Source organism: Anticarsia gemmatalis, chromosome 30 (genome assembly GCF_050436995.1).
Source record: "Anticarsia gemmatalis isolate Benzon Research Colony breed Stoneville strain chromosome 30, ilAntGemm2 primary, whole genome shotgun sequence".
NCBI classification, from domain to species: domain Eukaryota; kingdom Metazoa; phylum Arthropoda; class Insecta; order Lepidoptera; family Erebidae; genus Anticarsia; species Anticarsia gemmatalis.
The window spans coordinates 915,492-937,519 of record NC_134774.1 but is presented as its reverse complement, the minus strand read 5'-3'; the positions used below and the strand labels follow the sequence as shown (position 1 = coordinate 937,519).

The following is a 22,028-nucleotide window of genomic DNA, read 5'->3' as shown; positions in this document are numbered from 1 at the left end:
CTTGAGACCGACAATTTAACGTGCCTTCGGAAACACGGAGGAACTGCATACGTACAAGATGGTCTCCCATCCACAGAACAACCTCGGCAAGTGTAGCTTTACCTGAGACGCTCTACACGTTAGCCACAAGCGTTTAATTTTTACTCAATAGTCTGGAATCAATCTATCTGTATTTTATGGCAAAATTTAGAAAATGTCTGTCTACTTTTAACCTAAAAGTACAAATGATTCGCATCACCGCTTGATTACCAATTACCTTCGTCAAAATCAATTTAATTACAATCTAACTCATGTAACAAAACAATTAAAATTTCAATCAACAAAAATGTTTTCTAATAATGAATTAAGTCCATGAAACTATGTGTTGACTAAACTTTGAAATTAATTTCTTTTGAGTAAAAGGATTTGCTTGAACACGTTACAATGAGATAATCAGCAAATAACTTGTAAAAATGCTTGTTTTACAATATTTCGCGTTAAGCTTCGTAATTGTAGGTAAGTTTATAACTATAGAAAAAATTGTTTGTTTGTTTGTCGTATGGATAGTGGTCAACCTAGTGTCAAAGTTGTTCAAGCCGCCCGAGAGGCCTTTGACGTGGCTTAACGACTGTTATCTTAGACAACAGCCGAGACCGATTTTTAACGTGCCCTCCGAAGCACGGAGACGCCCAGTTCAAATACCACTATGCGGTCACCCATCTACAGAATGACCGCGCCAATGGTTGCTTAACCCACAGATCTTTTACCGACCGGTGAGCGCAACTGACTATGGGCGCCTCAATTGTGCATCAATTGTGCAATGAAGAAAAATTTCGTGATGAAATTTTGCATGCCTGAGAGTTGTTTAACACAGTTCTTGACGGAATGCAAATAAATTTTCCTATTACTTGTATTCCCAGTTGTCACCCCGGGGGACAGTGTTAAAGGGGACAACTGGGCATATACAGTATTAAACCTTACTCCTCCCTTGTTCTAGGTTGAATGTGGGTAGGGGACTTTGCATTCCTTCAAGAACTGTTTTAGACTGATTTTATAGTTTTCCTCGAATCCATAAGGGTACTTGTCTCTAGGATGACTGAAATTTTAAACGACTCTTAGGCATGCATGGTTTTATCACGATGTGTTCTTTTACAGTAAAAATATTGTTTTAACAAATTCATTACTGCTTCATTGCTGGGTTCCTCGCTGAATGAGAGAAGCCTTGAATCTGGTCAAGTGTACTTTCAAGAACTGTGAACTCTCAGACATACAAGGTTACATCACGATGTTTTCCTTCACCGTTATAACAAGTGATAAGTATCTCTAATACACACATAACTTAGACATAGATGGGTGACCGCATAGTGGTTTTTGAACAGGGCGTCTCCGTGCTTCGGTGGGCACGTAAAAAGTCGGTCTCGGCTGTTGTCAATTAAGATAACAGTCGTTAAGCCACATCAAAGGCCTTAGAGCGGTTTGAACAACTTTGACACTAGGTTGACCACTAACCATACGACAAGAAGAAGACCACAGAGGTTTTAAATAACTCTGTTCAATTTACAGCAAAAGCATCATCATTCGAACTCCTCGTCGTCGGCAATGATGGCCAGCTCGGCGTGTTCACAAGCCCCCCACACATAGACGTTGAAAACACAGACACACAGCTCAAAGACCGCCTAAATAAATATCTAGATGATTACCTAATGAGGCCGAAAAGTATTAACCATGTTTCAAACTTAATGGATTACTTCAACAGTCAGCGAAGCAAGCACGATAAAGGTCATCACAATAAAATCGAAATCAAAAACAGTCCAGTGGTTTTCAGCAACGGAAGGTATATACTAGATTTGGATAAATTGAATGAGGAAGACACTTCAAGTGAGAGTGAACAAGACAATACAGAATCTAATACAGTATTCACCGAACACCAAGATTATGTCAATAAGAAACAGTTGAAAGATGAAATTCAACATTTAAAACGGTTTTTACCTTTCAGAAGGTACAATGAAATTCTTTTAGGCGATAAGAAAGAATATCGAAGCAGTGACTTTTATACATCGCAAGAAATTCGCGAACAATTGAATAAAAAACGTTATGATAATTCCGGTGAAAAGAAAGTTAAGAAACGGAAGAAAAAAATGGCGTCTTCTGAAGAATATAAGAGTAATGAAAAGGTTAGAAATGATTTTGATTCTGTTGAGCATAAACCTAAATCAAAGACTAAGAAAAAGCCTGTTAAAAAACGTTTTAAAATTATACACAATCGTGATCCAGATACGAAACCTGGTTGGGAAAAACCTAAGAAGAAATATAGTTCCGAAGAGTACTTAGATAAAAGACATAAGAAATTCAAAAAATTTAAACCAAAATACGATTCTTCTGAAGAGTTTTCTAATAAAAAGCGTAAAAGAAATAAGAAATCTAGAAAAGATTCCACTGAGAGCGATTCTGAAGATTCCTTGCTTTTACAAGGCAATAATATTATTAAACTACATGCAGATGATAGTTACGAAAATAATAATTTTGAAGAAAGCAGTGAAATTTATGACAAAGAAGATAATTTCAATTTACATGGAAAAAATAGCAACCCGTTTCTTGATAGTAGCGACAATTCGGATGCAAGTAATGAAGAAAATGATTCGGGAAAAGACAACGATGGTAGAAAAAGATTGCCGTATTTTTTGCCAAAAAGGTATCATTGGAAACCAAGAGAGATACATCATTTAGGTTATTACTGGTTTGATGGACCTAAGGGCACGTTTCCTTCGCCTATTGGGCTTGAATAAAATAAAAGTTTGTTAGAAATCGTGTGGTTATTTTTAGGGCTCCATATCCAAAGGGTAAAATCGGGCCCTATTACTAAGCCTCCGCTGTCTGTCTGTCTTCAGGCTGTAGGTATCTCATGAACCGTGATAGCTAGAAAGCTGAAATTTCCGAATAACGTGTTTTTTGGGTACGGAATCCTACTTGCGTAAGTCCGACTAGCACCTTTTTTTTAACGTGGCTAATGTTTTAAGCATACACCTGCACTCTGGGTTGAGTGCAGGGTTATGTGGGGCTCTCCCGCCAGAAGGGCGGGCATACCCACTAAACCGCCACGTGTATCCTCACGGCCGCTAGTGGCGGCGTGCGGCGGGATAACTGCCGAAGCATGCACCGCAAGCCGCACGCCACGCGGTTGCCCCAATTTTGGGGTCCCTCACAGAGGCTGCCTAAAAGTCCGACTAGCACCTGGCCAGTTTCATTTTATTACAATTGGGTAGGTAGGTACTTGACTATCAGTCAAATCAGCTACTCTTTATGATACCTATGTCAAAAACGCATTTCAGTTTACAATTACGGTGTGACGTCATATTTAATTGTTACACATACTAAATAACAAAAAAATATAATCAAATCATTATAATAACTACAAATTATTACTTACGCGTACGTAGCAACGGCGGCAACGTAGCAAGGCTCGCTAGGCGCCGGCGCGTCTTGATCCTGTGACGACATTGACACTTCGTGCGGCGAATGTATTACCTACCTACTTACGAGTTATTACCACTTAGGTGTTACTTATTAATCATCACTAATCACTTAGAACACTAATTTCGGTAAAGCAAACCACAATTTATACTATTTTACGTGGTAATGTGATCGCCATTTCGACAGATACAAAGTTCTAATCGGTGTTGCATATTTGCGTGCACTTTTGCTTATAACAAATCTCCTGCCGAATCCAAGGAACGTATAAGAAATTAGGCACCGCGAAAACAACACAAACTCACTACTAGTGAATGCAATCCCGATCTCGCGGGATCCCGATCTCGCGAGATCCCGTGTATTTTTTCGGGATCAATCCCGAAGCAAAATATGACGAGATCCCGTTCGGGATTGTCGGAGAGGGCATTTTCAGCAGCTGGCTACATTGCAATAGACTTAAGATGCTGATTAGAAGATTGTACTATTGATACACTTTGTATTTTAAGAGGCTACTTTCAAAATGCCATGTGATTACTTTTTATTTTGATCTCCTGGAGCTACACCTACTTTTTTGATTATGTTCATGTTAATATTATATTACACCTGTTAATTATGTTACGTTGTTAGTAATATTGAAAAATAAAGGCTTTTATTTTCTTTCAAATAATAATTTATTGCATTCACCACACTATCACACACATATTACATTAAACAAGCCGTTCGAATTGTATTATTTTTACTAACTAGACGGGATCCCGAAAATCTCGGGATCCCGCGGGATTGATATTTCTGATCGCGAGGGATCTCGAGTTGACGATCTCGAGTCGGGATTGCATTCCCTACTCACTACCCAATAATGATGAACCATCAATAACACTATGGCGTCCTTTTCGCAGTAGATAAACACTTATTGAAATGTCTTTACTACACAAAACAGTAACTATTACTGTTTAATTACACTGAAACTAAAACAAAAACCTTAACAGTATTTTTGCGTACAGTTAACTTTTATTTTAGTTTTAATTAGGTATACTAAATCTAAAACAAAAACCATAAATTTTGACAAGCGTCCTTTTTGTTTTTTTTTTTGTATTTAGCGCGCGGAAAGCACTGGTAAATGTGTCAAGGCCATAAGTTCGGGGGGTATTGGCGGGAAAGACCTAAAGTACCTACTTACATGAAAATAATAGGCAAGGTCGCGTGCGCCGCCGCGCCGCCCGCCCAATAGCAGCCGGAAAGAGAGGCTTTATTGTAGTAGCATTCTTTCTCATTTTAGTTTCATTGATTCGAATATCATATGAATCATGAGCCAGGTGAACGAACTTTACTCGAGTTGTTTACGTACAGGCTGTGGAAATTTGTTAATAAAATTAAAGGGTGATAATTCGGTAATTAATAATAATACAAATTGTTGTATTTTACATGACTAAGGACCTCTACCCTTCTTATACGTTGAAGGATGCAAGCCATGGCTCGTTGTATATACGTAGGTATATGTACCAAATATGTATTACCAATATAAATAAGTACTTATATAAAACTCTTCTGTTGCTGAGTGACTGACTGATGGACAACGCACAGCCGAAACTACTGAGCGTAGAAACTTGAAATTTACTATGAAGATCCTAAGATTCAAGATGAGACCCTTAGAAAGTGTAGAGGAGCACTAAGAGAGGATTTTAGGAAATTCCTCCCCGGTTTAGTCGCGGGCAGAAAGCTAGTCAGAAATAAGAACTCATTGAAAAATAATTCATAAATTTTATTATCATATAAAGATTTACGTGCTTAAAAATAATTTATATTTCTTTACAAATCGTTTATAATTTATACTATAATTTCAAGCTTTTATTGCGTTCATTTATTTGAGGACAAATATTTTACAGTTTTACACAAATAAAAACATTTATATTTGCAAAAGTAATGTAAAAAAACGTATTTATATAAATTACTCTATAATGAAAGTCGTAAATACATGCTGTATAACTTCATAAGTCTGAATATAGCAACAAGTCGTCTTGCGGAAACTTAACAATGGTGTTCTTACGTTCCGTCACACGCACTCATTGTCTATGTCTCTCGTATTAAATTTATATTTCGCTTACAATGGCTTGTTGCTACATTCTATCATACTTTAACGAAGTTTTTATTAGATATTTGGAGTAAGGCTAAATTGAATTAAGAATTCTTTCAAAGTAATAAAGTTTTTAAAATAATAATATAAAGATAGGAAGACATGATATTAAAATTCATGATTTTCAGATTACTAATGGCTAGTTTCACGGCCTATGAATAAGTATTGGATAACATATTTGATAGATAAAGTGACAGCTATTTAATGTATGAAAAAATCTGTCAAAATTCCATTTGGCTAACCAGCACTTATTCATAAATGGTGAAATCTGCCATTAATTTGACAAACTGGCTATCTAATACTTAATTGGAAGTAAGGAAATAAATATCATTGGACAATTCACACACGGTCATCTTATGCCAAACTAAGCAGAGCTTTTACTGTAACCAGATAACTGATAAACTAATTTATATACTTCTAAATACATACTTATGTAGATAGATTTACAGTCCAACAACAAAATTAACCATAAAAGTTGTATTTTTGACACTAAATTAGTTTAAAGATAGTTGTCTTTAAATTTCAAAATGGCGGCATCTGTCAAATTTCAGATCACCCGACTATTCTTAGTAGGGTTTAAATCTTTAGTATTTTCATTTAAACATTTGTCCCCAAATAAATATTTAATTTAACTATTATAACTACAAAAAGTAAAGATCATATAATTTCATATTAAGTACACTCTTATTAACTAAATTTTATACATTTCTCGTCAGAGTGAACAATTCCTTTGCTACGTTAAATTTAAAGATTAAAAAAGCAAATTGTAAATAAGATTTTTTTATTTATTTACGGAAGTACATATTTAATACTAATCGGCCACTAGAATTAGGCTGTAAGGTCATAAATTGACCCTGTTTCTTGCACAATTAAACATGGTTCAACAACTTAGTAGAGAGACATATGTATCTAGATTCTAGTGCATATTAATTCCGTGTAAATCCAAATTAAAGTAAATAGTAACCTTTACACACACACTCTATCGCGCATGAAACAACAATCGTGAAAGAGCGCGCGTGTAAGGGGAAAGGAAAGAGCACGCGCCGCGCTCATCTGTCCGCGCCCGCGAAGAAAATCGCTCTCTCAGAGCGCGCTGCTTTCCCGCGCGTAATACTGTACGCTCCTAAGAACGTGCGATACAGTGTGTGTAAAGCTATTGTATATCTGAGCGTGTGACTAACACTTTCTAAATGCTGTATAGGGTAAACCACCCAGTAGTCAGCCTTTTAGTGAAAATGTCAATTTGATTTAGCCATATTTTCAACATTTACTACTAGATGTAAAATCATTAGTCATTGTATGAAAGGTAATTTATTAAACTTTAAGAAAAAAATAAAAAAATATCATATTTATAAGATTATTATGGAAAAAATCCACATTAAACAAATTATGGCACTTTTTACCAGTAGTCAGCCCCATTTCGCCAGTAGTCAGCCATGTCTTACCCAGTAGTCAGCCTCTTACTTACTCAATACAAATGTTCTATTTTAAATATATTTTTATTGAAATCTCCAGGAAATAAAGCACATTTGCAATAATACCATGCAGTACAATTTATGCATCCATTAATTCTTAACCCCCGACGCAAAAAGAGGGGTGTTATAAGGTTCGACGTGTCTGTCTGTGTGTCTGTCTGTCTATGGCATCATAACTCCCGAAAGGATGCAGTGATTTCAATTTAGTTTTTTTTTAATTAAAGGTGACATATGTGCGAGTGTTTTTAGACATGTTTGATGAAAATCGGTGGAGCCGTTTAAAAGTTGTAGTGGGTTAAAGTGGGGAGATTAACCAAATGTCTGCAAATTTACTCGGACGGGGTCTCAAATGGCTTCGCATGCTGAGAAAGCTGGTGGTGGGAAAGTCAGAATGGCTTAACCTAACCACCAACCTATAAAAAGTATGAAATAAAAAAATATATTGTGAAATCGGGGGTTTTCAAGATTTTAATTTATAGTTATTAGCACTTAGGTAATTGATTTCTAAATGTTTTCTAGTCAATCTTTCTTCACACGGTTCACAGCGATAAAAGTTTATTTTCTGTTCCTTTATTCCTTCTGTTTTTCAACTCTCCCCAATCTACAAAAGATGCTCTCTTCTATAAAACTATTTTAGCTTTCTTGATGTGTTGAAACATAAGTCAATGGTAGGCTAGGAAATAGAAGGTAGATGATAGAAGTGACTGGTATCATTCCTTTCTTTTCTCATTTCCCAAAGTTCCTTCGTGTTTCAGAAGGCATGGTAAATTGTAGGTCCCGGCGGGCATTCAAGGATCTCTGGCAATCGTTGCCATTAGTCAGAAGCTTTAAAATCTGATAACCAGTCTTATGGTAGTCGTGGTATAGCCCAGGTGACTGGGTTGTGGAGGTCTTATAGGCAGTTGCTCCATATAAAACACTGGTATTCAACTGCATCCGGTGAAACTGGAAGCTGATTCCAACATATCGTGACCAGTTCCTTAGGGCAGTCATTTGTTTTTGGGAGTGCACTTAGTCTAGCTTAATGGTACGGGGCATTTGTGAGACTATTAAACGATTTCAGACTTGTAGTGTCATAATAATGTGTGAAATGCCAAGTACTCGACTCGTTTCCATGATTTTCATAACATTTCTGATCGCCACCATAGCACATGACAATTATTCCTCTTTATACAGATCTTTTGGTCTTTTTGATATGATACTATTCGAAAACAAGTAACTAAGTTTTGTGCCAACATAGCCGTCCACAAATTTGAACCTTAATAAAAGGATTTAAGACCCAATTTCATTTAGCAAAACTGACGGCCGACTATGGGATATGTAGGTCCAATGGTCGGCCTCATGAAATTCACTGACTTTATATGCGGCCGACTACTGGTAAAATACTATTTTTGTTTTAGAAGAGTTTAGCTCAACGCAATAGTTATGTTGAGAAGTATTCGCCCTGTTAATTTCAACCACATATATGAGAATTGCAAAAAAACCAGTAGTCAGCCACTCATGGCCGAGTACTGGATCAACCTCATATTTTGCAAACCCAATAGTCGGCCACGTTAATTTATAATACAAAAGACGAATAAAACGCCTGCAATGCATGATTTTATCGAAGATAAACTATTAAATACTAGCATAAAATATCAATTCGTTCCATATTGCATCAAATTCATTTAAAAACATGCCAAAAACTAAAACACGAATCCTTAAGAAAAAAATAGCAATGGCGACGTTTTTGCCCATGTCTTTCATGGCAGTTCATAAGAATGAGTGTAACACGTCAACCTGCCATGCTATCGAATCGTAATTGTGCATATTAGTCAATAAGATTATACAGATTCGATTAATGATTATTTTCTTGGTCTTTACTATTTTCTACACTAATTATATGGATATAAAGCCTGTAAAGGCTGACTACTGGTTGGGGGCTGACTACTGGGTGCTTTACCCTACCTCACCGCAGCGTATAGAAGACTCTCTATTAAGTTGTTTAACTAGTTAAATCTCACTTGGTTATTGTTGCGTATATTTACAGACAGAACTGTCAAATTTTGACATATTATATACGCAATTACTAAACCAATAGTAAAATACAAGCCATTTAACTTTGTATATGAATTTAGCAACAAGCGTATTAAAACTGCGTGTGAAGGAACGTAAGGGAGTCATTGTTACGTCTCCGTCACACGCACTCCTTATATCCGTCTTTTGTATTAATTCATGGTTTTAATGGCTTGTTGATTCATTCACCCCCGGTTTCTGAGGTACATTTAGCGGTAGTTTATCTATTCGATAGCGTTAAAACTCGTATGAAAAACGTTATTGAATAGATAAACTACCGCTAAATGTACTCAGAATCGGGCACCAAACACATAAGTTTATATAGCGAGTATTATTCATAAATTTTGCGAGACATGCCACAATTTGACATTTAATTATCACATTCAAAATGGCGTTTTTAAGAACAATAATTAATCAAACTGATTGACAGATTAACCCCCGATTTCTGAGATACATTTGAATGGCCAAGTTCAAAAAGTCCCTAAGTCCACTTAGGGATTTTATGCACTAGTAACACTGCTGGTAGCGTAGCTCATTGTCTATGGTTTTCTGTATTTAAGTCATTTGTAAGAAGTTCCTAAGTGTGTTTTCTGTTATACTTCATTATGGCTATGTCCAGTAACTTGAGTTCAAAAAATCCCTATGTTCAAAGAAGACCCTAAGTCCAAGTTTTTTGTTTTTTAAAACCCTAAGTCCATTCTTTTTTAACTAGGAAGTCCTTATGTCAATAGAAACCGTCAATTTTAAAAAATATTTTTCTCCAACGGACTGCAACGGACTAAAACTAACAAAAATTGAAAAGTTACTGTGTTTTTGATGGTTAAATTAATATGAATGAAGATAAATTACAAAGGTAAGTGATATTTTGTTCAGAATTGCATGAATATCTCAGTGTAACACATTTTATCGATAAATAACCTATAAAAATATATATTATGATAGATATTTTCTTTGAATTTGTTTTAGGCTAATAACTGAATCTGGAATTCTTGAGTGGAGTGATGAAGAAAGCGTAGAAATATGCACCACGATGGAATCTTCGTCGACTATTACCAGATTCCCCGATGAAAATGCTCCTGTAAGTGGAACTGAAACAGGTAGTGTGAGTGGTGCTTTGACTGTTAATCCTTCCACTTCGGATGCATCAGAATCTTCGTCAACTATCAGGTTACGTGAAAAAAAATCTAAAATTGATGTTAAATGTAAGAATAATATTAATTTGGCTGCTAATGGTAATGCTAAACTTATTACTACTGAAACAATCAGGGTGCATAATCAAAATTCCGTATCTGGTCTGGAAGATTTAGTTCCAGTTCAAGAGAATGTTGCTTTTGCTGCTAATTGCAAACCTTCCGCTTATAACAATGCATGTGAAGAAAATCGCATATTAAATTTTGAGACTGGATGTTTTGAAGATGGTGATAAGAATGCTTTAATCTTTGTTACTAATGATAACGCTGAACTAATTACTACCGCGACAGCCAGGGTTCGTGATCAAAATGCAGTATCCGGTATAGAAGATATTAATATTGTGGATCTAGGTGAAGGCAGTGTGGTGAATCGCGAAGATAATCGGGTATTAAATTTTGAGACTGGGTGTTTTGAAGATGTCGATAATACTGTTGATAACTTTACAGTTCTCATTAATCCTGAAACTGGTTTGATGGAAAAGGTAGTTGAATCTTTAGAAATTACTGAAATAAAAAGGGGAAAAAAGAGAAAGCGAAGACCAGAAACATGGGAAAAAAATAAACAAATAAAAAATAATCTGAGAAATCATGTGAGGCGCGATTTACCAAATTGTAGATGTAAATGCAAAGATAAAATAAATGACAATGAATGTGAACAGATTTTCAATAAATTTATTAACTTGGCAAGTCACACTGAACAGAACATTTATCTACAAGGGTGTCTGATAGATAATGTCCCTAAAAGATTTCGACCTAGAAAAAAGAATAATGTGCCTAGGAACCGACGAGTATTCAAGTACAATTTAAAGACAAACAACCGTACACTAACTGTTTGCCAGCAAACATTTTTGGCAGTACATGGGATAGAAAGGGATAGGTTGCGTCGTAAAATAATGCATAAAGAAAAGGATATACAGGACGGGCGAGGGAGACATAATAATCATCCTACTTGCGAAAACGCAACTACAGAAAATGTTCACAAATTTCTCGACAACCTCCCTGCAAGAGAGTCCCATTATTCTAGATCCGCAAATAAGCACAGGAAATATTTAGACCCAAACCTCAGTATTGCAGAACTACATAGGAAGTTTTTGGCTGATCACCCAGAAAACCCAATCAAATATGAAAAATTCAGAGAAATATTTAATGAAGATTACAATTTTTCGTTTGGTCAGCCCCGAAAAGATATATGTCAAACTTGCGAAAAGCTGAAAGTAAAAATTGATGCTGCACAAATTTCAGAAAACCAGGAAGAAAAGAACAAACTAGAACAGGATAAAGAACTTCATTTGAGGAAGGCAGAAGTGTTTTTGAACAGATTAAGTAATGCAGCTAAAGAAAAAGATGAAACAAAAATGTCGTTGTGCATGGATTATGAAAAAAATTTACCTCTACCCGTTACCAACGTAGGAGAAGAATATTATTTACGACAACTTTGGATGCATAATTTCGGCATTCACAATATACAGGAAAATACAGCAACCATGTATGTATACACTGAAAATTATGCTCTCAAAGGCCCAAATGAAGTCGTTACGGCGCTTGATGATTATATCCAAAATAACAAAAAACCATCTCAAACGCATTTGGAACTATACTGCGACAATTGTTTCAGCCAAAATAAAAATAGGTATTTGTTCACGTTTCTGGACCAGTTGTGTGCCAGAGGGTTCTTTGAAACTGTGACCATCTTCTATCCCATACCAGGGCACTCCATGATGCCCATCGACCGAGACTTTGCCCTCATAGAGAGGAAGCGCATAAAACATGACAAAATCTATACGCCTGACTATTATATTGACCTCATTTATAACTGCAAAAACACCAACAAATTTGAAATTGTATGCTTGCAAAATAAATTAACGGAAAACCGTGTTGTGGCCAGGGTGGTAAAAGTAAAAGATTACAAACGATTGTATGATGGTCGGATTAGAGCTACCGTACCAGGAATATCAAGCTGTCGTCAAGTAAATTTACGGAAAAATGGAAAACCGAGGATGTCGCAATTCATGACGAGTGACGATTATAATCAGTTCTCTCTATATAAAACTGGAGTGAGCAGAATACAAAGAGAATTACCATCAGATTCTTACTCGGGCCAAATAAAATTGAAGGAAGCAAAAATAAAAGACATTAAAAGGCTCTTGGAATACGTGCCAAATCATTTAAAATGTTTTTATTCAAACATAATTGAAATTACGGAATACGGTGATTATGCAGCTGAAGATGAAGCAGAAGAATCTGAGTAAACAGTAATTATATGTATATGGGTATAGATTTAAGTAAACCCCAAATATTAATTTCCTAAATTGTAAGATTAACAGAAGTTTTAGTTATAAGTAAACATTTTTGTTGATTGAGACTGATTTTGTAAGATAAACATTATACTAATAATATTAAAATACTTGATAACTCACATGTTTTGTCATTTTTTTATGCCAAAAATAAATTATAGCAACGATTATTAGAATCATGTTTCAACAGCTATTATATTGTTAATTAATTTATATTTCGCTAAGTCCAAAAGTGTTAGGGATAAAATCCCTTAGTCCAGTTAGAAGTCCCTAAGTCCTATCAAAAAGTCCCCAAGTCCAAAAGATTTTCATCTAAGTCCAATCATATTTTAGGTACTTTTCCTCTATAAACTTCATTAGAATTTCATTATTAGATATTTTTCTTTAAGAACCCACTAATCTTTACTTTTTGAGCACTTTTGAAGGTACATTTTTTTTTATTATTCGTTTGAATATCCAATTGAATAAATAAAATACACATTTGTCTAAACATAAAAAATGGACTTAGGGACTTTTTGAACTTGGCCATTCATTTAGCAGTAGTTTATCTATTCAATTGCGTTTTTTATTTAAACGGTTCTGAATAGATAAACTACCGCTAAATGTATACAGAAACCGGGGGTTAGTCGATTTCAAATCCGATAGGCATTACCGATACATTCTTTATAAGAACGATTTGGTAACAAAGTAGAAAAATTAGCTTTAGACTATATTTTTAAAGTTATTTACTATTATGCATTTGAGAAGACTTGAATTATTGCTTTGATTACTGTTTTTCGGTCCCTCTACACATTTATCCAACTTTCCACGTAAAGAGAGGTATAGAAACCAAACAACTTAAACAATTTCGCTACATCATAATGAACGATATTTAGTTCCGCTTGTAAATAGCAGTGCGTGTGCAGGACTATTGCGCTTGGATCGCTCGATTGTTAGAACAGTCAACCGAGAGTCCTCTGCACTGTGTCTACGTTCAGTTTGATAACACCTACGCGTGTTCAAGTTGTTTGACGACACCTAGGTATATTTATGCATATTAGATCGTATTTACAATATTTGGATCGATCGTGAGTAGGGATTATTGAATATTATCTTGTTGGACTGTTGAACGAATGTGTAAAGGGAGTATTAGTTTGTACGTAAATGTCAAAAATACTATAAATTTATCCACATATTGTTTTATACGTCAGACAGATGCACAGTTTAAAAATTGTTTTATATTGAATTTTAATATACATTTTGTCATAGTAACAGCCGAACAGAGATACGATACTCAATTTTAAATAACTTTTTTATCCATACATACACAAAATCACGCCTTTTTCCCATATGGGAAAGGTAGAGGCCAAAGAACGTCACTTGGTACGATCCTTACAAACTTCCCTTGCCTCATCCACATACATGTTGTCATACAGGACCGCCGGTTACGAGTAGCACCCGTCTTTATAACTTTATGCCTTTTTGTTATTTATAGGATAATATTAGTTTTAAAAGCTATTTAAAATTGAGTACCGTTTGAATATTCGATTTTAATTAATTCATAATTTCAGTGCAAAAATATGGAAGAGATTTTGTTAAATATACAATTTACGATGCAGTGTTATTTCAAATTGAAATACTTGTGTCGAAATACATCAGTCAGTGTATTTTTTCTATTTAAAGCCAGTTATTTATCTCACGAATAAGTCTCAGATAACCTGCTAAATAAATAAATATCATTGGACAACTCACACACGGTCATTTGATTCCAAACTAAGCAGAGATTGTACTGTAACTAAATAACTGATATACATACTTATATACTTGTATACGTACTTATATAGATACATTAACAACCAGGCTCAGAACAGATACTCGTGCTCATCACACAAATATTTGTCCCGGGTGGGATACGAAGTCACACGCGGCGCTACGGTTATTGCGGCGAGGGTGACCGAGTTAACCACTGCGTCAAATGTGCAGCAATAGTATCAAAACCGTGCCTGAGCCTTGGCTTCCATCGAAAAAGGAACACTAACCCCCGGTTTTTTAGTACATTTAGCGGTAGTTTATCTATTCAATAGCGTTTTTTTATATGAGTTTTGACACTATTGAATAGATAAACTACCGCTAAATGTACCTCAGAAACCCGGGGGTAAGTATCACTTCACTTATCTAAAAGGTTATCTAATACTTACCCGTCCGTTTGAAACTGGCAATTATTAGCAAAAGGACTATCCCCCGGTTTCTGAGGTACATTTAGCGGTAGTTTATCTATTCAATAGCGTTTTTTTATATGAGTTTAAATGTAATTAAATAGATAAACTACCGCTAAATGTACCTCAGAAACCGGGGTCAAAGCGTTTATTTCTTAAGTTTACATTATTTGTCACAATGATTTTTTTACAGTGCGTTTCTTGAGTGATAAGATTTGTATGTACTAAGTTGCATTGGTTATAAATTACAAAGTAGTTTTGCAAGAAAAATCGACAGATTTGCATTTTAACTTTCTTAAGAAAAACAATACAGTGGATAGGTACAAATAAACTCAACCAGAATATTTTAGAACTGGTAGCGTTTGAGAAATGATTCTATCTATCAATCTATCGTATGGTTAGTGGTCAACCTAGTGTCAAAGTTGTTCAAGCCTGAAAGGCCTTTGACATGGCTTAACGACTGTTATCTTAATTGACAACAACCGGGACCGACTTTTTACGTGCCCTCAGAAGCTCGACGCTCAGATCAAACACCCCGTGCTTTACCCACAGTTCGTTTACCGACCGGTGAACACAACTGGCTATGAGCGTCTCTGAGGAATGATTAAAACTTACCTACCTGTGATTGTGATGTCCACGGCGATGGAATCGAAGGGTACGGACCGTATGGATCTATCACTAAATCATGAGTACTAATAAGCCATCTTTACGCACACTCTATCGCGCGTGAAAGAGCGCGCATGTAAGGGGAAAGGAAAGAGCACGCGCCGCACTCATCTGTCCGCGCCCGCGAAGAGAATCGCTCTCTCAGAGCACGCTGCTTTCCCGCGCGTAATACTGTACGATACTAAGAACGTGCGATACAGTGTGTGTGTAAAGGTGGCTGTTAGGTACTTCACAACAGTCAAATCAGCTACTCTTTATGAAATGTCAAAAACACATGTTAGTATATAGAAATATAGTGTAGTGACGTCACAGTTTCGTATTTTCGTTGGAATCAAATAAGTGTATCAAATGTTTCAGTCTGTAATAATTACAATTTCAACATTATTTACAAAAAAATACATAGCCTGAGCACTGAGCATTTTAGATGAATCTTTTACGAGTACAAGATAATAATTTTTCGTTAACCCAGTCAAGTATCAAATTGTTCTGTTACTTAAAGATAAAAGAAAAGAAAATAAAAAATCAAAATAATTCAAATAATATATTCACAGAAAATAACAAATTAAAATATTAACATAATATTAATATACATATTTCGAATAAAAATCAACTAAAAATTATAATTATACACCATTTGGAGATTAGAGCATTAAAAACAAAATTATAGCTTTAATGTAGCTTAAATTCGCTTAAATATACAAAAATAATTTCAGAAACATTAAAACGCGAATTATATATTTTAAAATAAAAAATCTGATAAATTAAAAAACGCATGTTCTTCTATTTCTTTTGATTTTTAATAACGACTAATTTAATTAAGCGAATTTAAGCCACAATCGCTCAAAAAAAGAGCTTAAAGCTATAATTCAGCTTAAAAGCTTAAGCGTTATCTAACCTCCAAAAAAAACACTACAATAAAAAGAAATAATACTTAAAAGGATGGCAACACCGTCTTTTAGTGGAACTCACAATATCTAAAGAGATTCCTATAAATATACAATAGCCTGGCAACATTACAGGAGAAGCGATTCTAAAAATATTTATTTTATTCTAGCAACACTTTGCCGGTGGTAAAAGTTAACACCACGCTTTTTCACTAAGGGTATAAGCAGTGTTTATACACTCAATAATAATTATTTTATTTAATATCCTTTCCCCAAATCACAAAATAAAAATTAAATAAATTTAAAATCTAAAAGTAATTGTGATGTTTAAATAAATATATATTTTATATGTATTTAATGTTACAAATCATTTTTCAAAATTACATTCCTATGAAACAATTTGTTTTTAAAAATCGACAGAAAAATAAATAATATTAATATTTAGAAAATTAATAATATAAGCTTTGATTTTTCTACTACATTCTTGTTACCAAAGAGGCCTACGATTCTCTGCCTGGTTAAATATTTTGTTCGTCCATTTATCCCGACTAATCTCCGAAACGGATAAACCGATTTTTGACGAACTTTCACTGGCAGATATCTTAAGTAACAAAGAGTCATTCAGGCCTATTCTTTCTATACATAATGCAATAAAAAACTGCAAAAACTAGTTTTTAACCGACTGTGTGGCGCAAAGGAGAGTAAGGTGTTTTTATTCAAAAAAATCAAAGCTTATATTACTAATTTTCTATTAAAAATCAATTTAATAAATATATGGAAAGAATTAGGCATAATTTCATATCTAGACCTAGACTAATCATTGGAAAATTTCAGTTTAAAATATGCGGTCACCCATCTATAGAATGACCGCGCCAAGGTTTACTTAACCCACAGATCGTTTACCGACCGGTGAGCGCAACTGGCTATAACTCAGTGATTGCCCAAAATTGGGTAGTATTAGACCTTCGTGTCTCGGAGAGCCCCTATTTCGAAATATTTCTAAGTATTTCTTACCCCCGGTTTCTGAGGTACATTTAGCGGTAGTTTATCTATTCAATAGCGTTTAAACTTGTAAAAAAAAACGCTATTGAATAGGTAAACTACTACTAAATATCATTCGACGACTCACACACGGTCATTTGATTCCAAAAACTCAAAAATGTTGTAATATTACTATGATTCTTTTGATTATGACGTAGTGAGCACGTTTGTAACGGCCTGAGAATAGACCTCTGTTCCTCGGAGAGCACGTGTCGCCTACAATCCTGCGCCTGAGCTCTCACTGGTCGTGTTCGTCACAGCGCACTATGAGAGTGATGTAATAGAGAGTGTACCTGTGTATTGAACACACGACACTATAAACAAAGTCCTGCACAGTTGGCTAGTTTTAATTAAACTTTATATTTTGTTCAAACGCTGACATTTCTAAAATAATTTTGGTCGATACAATATTAAATTAAAAATATAATTCACACTGTCTTTTACACTTATAATTTAGTTTCAAACCAAAAAAACTATGTATGTAGCCAACTCACCAAAAGGCGCCGGGGAAAAAGTCTTTTCGCATTATAGTATGTATGAACTTGTAATAAAATCTTTTCTCTACACAAAACAGCTCGATATTTGGGTACCTCACGAGCTCACTGAAAGAAACCTAATGAACCGTGTACTCATTTGTGATTCTTGAAGCGAAAGAGATGTTATTACAAGTTCAAACATACTATAATGCGAAAAGACTTTTTCCCCGACCTAGTATGTCAGCGACATTCTTACAAACTTCAAAGGCAGTGTATAAGTCGCTGACATATCTTTATATGTCGGCGGTACGGCGACTTTTGTGTGAAAACTACAGTAGGTGTATAGTGTGTTTAAAATATTCGTTTTTTATAGATTTTAAAACACGTATTTTCTATCGTATGGTTAGTGGTCAACCTAGTGTCAAAGTTGTTCAAGCCCAAAGGCCTTTGACGTGACTTAACGACTGTTATCTTAATTGACAACAACCGGGACAGACTTTTTACGTTACCGAAGCACGAAGACGCCCAGGTCAAATACCACTAATCGGTCACCCATCTACGAAATTACCGCGGCAAGCGTTGCTTAACCAACAGATCGTTTACCGACCGGTGATCGCATATAACTATATTTTAAACACACTACAATTAGCATTTACTAAATAATATTTAAAATTGGTCGATTAATTTTAAAGAAACGTAGGCATAAGCATTGATTTTCATTTAAATTCCATTTATACATTATAATTGCAAATTTGAAAAGAAATATTAGACTCTATATTATTGTAGGATCTCTATATACCGGTCTACGAAATAACTAACACAAGAGAAAGGCATGTGCCATATAAAGTACTAGCTGACCCGCGCAACTTCGCTTGCGTCACATAAGAGAGAATGGGTCAAAATTTTCCCCGTTTTTCTAACATTAATTACTGGTACTCTGCTCCTTTTGGTCGTAGCGTGATGATAGCCTATGTCCTTTCTCGGGTATCAAAATATCTTGCAATTTCATGCAAATTGGTTCAGTAGTTTAGGCGTGATTGAGTAGCAGACAGACAGAGTTACTTTCGCATTTATAATATTAGTATGGATGTGTAGCTATACCTACCCTAGTACTAACCTAAGAGATGGCACTAAAAGCACGTAGATACAATTCCGATTTAAAGCAATTATTAGTGCAAAATATGACTCTAATGTCATTAAAATATGGCTGGTTATTTTAATTGGTAATAGTCGTTTATTCCTTTTCATATTTCAGTGTGCGTTAAATGTCATCGGCTGAGTTTGGCGACAGCCGATCTATACTAATATTATAAAGCTGAGGAGTTTGTTTGTTTGTTTGAACGCGCTAATCTCAGGAACTACTGAACCGATTTGAAAGATTCTTGCAATGTTAGATAGCCTGTTTATCGAGGAAGGCTATAGGCTATATATCATCACGCTACGACCAAAAGGAGCGGAGTAGCAACGAGAAATGTTACAAAAACGGGGAAAATTATGACGCATTCTCTCTTATGTGACACAAGCGAAGTTGCGCGGGTCAGCTAGTCTTCAATGAAATAATATGATATGCCCTTTCCTCTTGTGTAAGATATTCCGTGTGTCCCACAGATTTATTTAATTATAACTTAGGTAAGTTATATACGTAAAGGTTTTCTACTAAGTTCTTAGTTAATACTAATAATTTCTTTTCAATTTTGCAATTTCACAATAATTTAATTAAGTTTATTAAATCACATAATTTTTCAATTTTAATTATTTAATATAATATGGTACATATTTCATTTATAGGTCTCTCTTATGGTTTTAATTCGTAAGGGCTTATATAAGTGTGTAGCAAACCAACCCCTAAGTAGAGGGTTTAAACCCAGGTTCAAACTTCAAAAACCCTATTTATAATGCTTAACCTTAAAGTATTTGTAGGTTTTAACGCAAAATTGGGTTATATTTCAACCATTATAAGAATTAAAACCCGTTTTCTAAGGTTATGCATTAGAAATAGGGTTTTAACCCGACTTATAAGGTTCGACCCCAATTGTCACGTAGAATTCTAACCCACTTTTTCAGGTTATGTGTTAAAAATAAGGTTACTGTGTAGTCGGGTTCAAACCTCATTAAGCAGGGTTAAACTACCATGAGAGAATTCAATCCCATATTAAATAAGGCTCAACCACCGTGTAATAGGGTTCAAACCATCACCAGCAGTTTTCAAACCGGGTTCAACCCACTTCCAAAAGGGGTTTTATTTCATCACATTCACAAATTTCAAAAAACCCTTACGAATCAAAACCAACACACAACAACAATGCAAAAATACACAACTCTACATTTTTGAAACAAACTGAAAATAAGGGACTTTATTTTTTCAGTCTTTTTGATAGAAAATCCAGTTTAATAGGGCTTGTAACACCATCGCTAGTACGAACCCTCCGAAGAGGTCCCAGGAGTGACTTGTGGAGGGTATACGGCCTACGTTGTAGGGTCTAAGGGCCGCGGCCGCCCTCTGACCTTCGCTTAGGGTTTCCACAGTTTTCGATAGACGTTCTATAGCTATAGTTTGTTCGCGCAATGCTGAATCTATCGCGTATAGAGTTTGTTTCATGTTGCGTCTGTAAAGAAAATATATAATTAGTACAGTATATTTATCTAATATATAAAATTCTCGCCTCACAGTTTTCGTTGCCATACTCTTCCGAAACGGCTTGACCGACTCTCATGAAATTTTGTGAGCATATTGAGTAGGTCTGAGAATCGGCCAACATCTATTTCATACACCTAAGTGACACAATTTTTTTTATATGGCAAAGCTACGTTTGCCGAGTCAGCTAGTATACGTATATAATACTACGTCTTCTTCTTATCAACTTAGTGTCAAAGTTGTTGAAGCCCGAAAGGTCTTTGACGTGGCTTAACGACTGTTATCTTAATTGACAAAAACCGAGACCGACTTTTTACGTGCTCTTCGAAGGACACGCTCAGTTAAAATACCACCCATCTAAGAAACGACCGCGCCACGATTTGCTAAACCCACAGATCGTTTACCGACCGGTGGGCGCAACTAGTAAGACAAATTTTGAAAGTATGTATAAATGTTTGTTAATCTTTTACGTCAAAACGGCAGTCAATTTGTATTTAATTTGATGAGAGCGATAGATTTTTTCCTTGAGAAGGGTATTTAATATATTTTAAGTAGATACAACGGGAATTATAGCTAAAATATGACAAATGCTACATTTTCTACTGATCTTCTGATGTATGGAATTTAGTTACTCTTTCATGTACAAAGTACTAAATGGATTCTATTCGACACAAAATATAGTTTATAACATACAATAGGGGATAAAATCCCGGATTTTTTTTCCAATCCCGGGTTTCTGGTTCTGGCCGTAGACAAGCCCGAGATATTAGGCGTACAAAAGAAACAATCCCGGAGTTTAAGGAGTTCAAATTTCGGGACTGTAAAACGGCCGGGATATCGCGGTCCGGCGTCCCGGGTTAACGTTCAAATAAATACCAATATGAAAGAGGTGTAATAATCTACACAATTTACTAAACAACCTACTTATAATTAAGTCATTCTACATTATATTACACTGTTATATTATAATTAACTCACAATGAAGCACGTTTTTTAGGCTGACTTTCTTGAACTTCAACTACTCGGGTCGAATCCGACATATCTTTTATACCACTGCGAATTATTTATATTAATCAATATAATTACTTATTACTGTCCCACTGCTGGGCAAGGGTCTCCTCCCGGAATAAGGGAGGGGTAAGGCCTTGAGTCCACCACTATAACCAAGTGCGGGTTGAAGACTTTGTATACCTTCAAGAACTGTGTTTAACAACTCTCAGACATGCAAGGTTACATCACGATGTTTTCCTTCACCGTTGGAACAAGCGATTATTATTTCTAATACATCACTTGGAAAAGTCATTATTATGAACAATTATAGCGTATATTGGAGTGACAGCCGTATGATGCAGAGGGGCAGGTCTCACTGCGATCGTTTGCGTACTTCCTTCATAATTCCATCTAAGCACAATTGCGGGTCTCACAGAGGACATTATGAGTCCTATGCGGTTCCTACAGTGGGTGCTTTACGTACCGTTTTAATGATGTCACCTAAGTATTGTGTGGGTCTCACCAGGGTCCGTTAAGGTCCTATAGGGT

At 35.4% G+C, this 22,028-nt stretch overlaps 3 protein-coding genes across 8 annotated transcripts in view; 2 read left to right on the top strand and 1 right to left on the bottom strand.

Moving 5' to 3' along the window:
* LOC142985469 (leucyl-cystinyl aminopeptidase) overlaps positions 1-22,028 on the top strand; it is a 162,508-nt gene that overhangs the window by 34,107 nt on the left and 106,373 nt on the right. The gene's annotated exons all lie outside the window — the stretch shown is intronic.
* LOC142985532 (uncharacterized) lies at positions 361-2,771 on the top strand. Of its 2 annotated transcripts, none has more exons than XM_076133756.1 (2): positions 361-495; positions 1,543-2,771. In XM_076133756.1, exons 1-2 carry the CDS (start codon positions 453-455, stop codon positions 2,763-2,765), a joined length of 1,266 nt encoding a protein of 421 aa, XP_075989871.1. In that variant the 5' UTR covers positions 361-452; the 3' UTR covers positions 2,766-2,771. The 2 variants fall into 2 exon arrangements, with proteins under 2 accessions (XP_075989871.1, XP_075989872.1); XM_076133757.1 differs by having other exon boundaries at positions 399-491.
* Orp8 (Oxysterol-binding protein-related protein 8) overlaps positions 15,981-22,028 on the bottom strand; it is a 63,957-nt gene continuing 57,909 nt past the window's right edge. For all 5 annotated transcript variants that reach the window (XM_076133937.1, XM_076133941.1, XM_076133938.1 and 2 more), the window contains one exon: positions 15,981-20,460. In XM_076133937.1, coding sequence (XP_075990052.1) covers positions 20,217-20,460 — 244 coding nt within the window. In that variant the 3' untranslated portion in view covers positions 15,981-20,216. The remainder of the gene's footprint in view (positions 20,461-22,028) is intronic.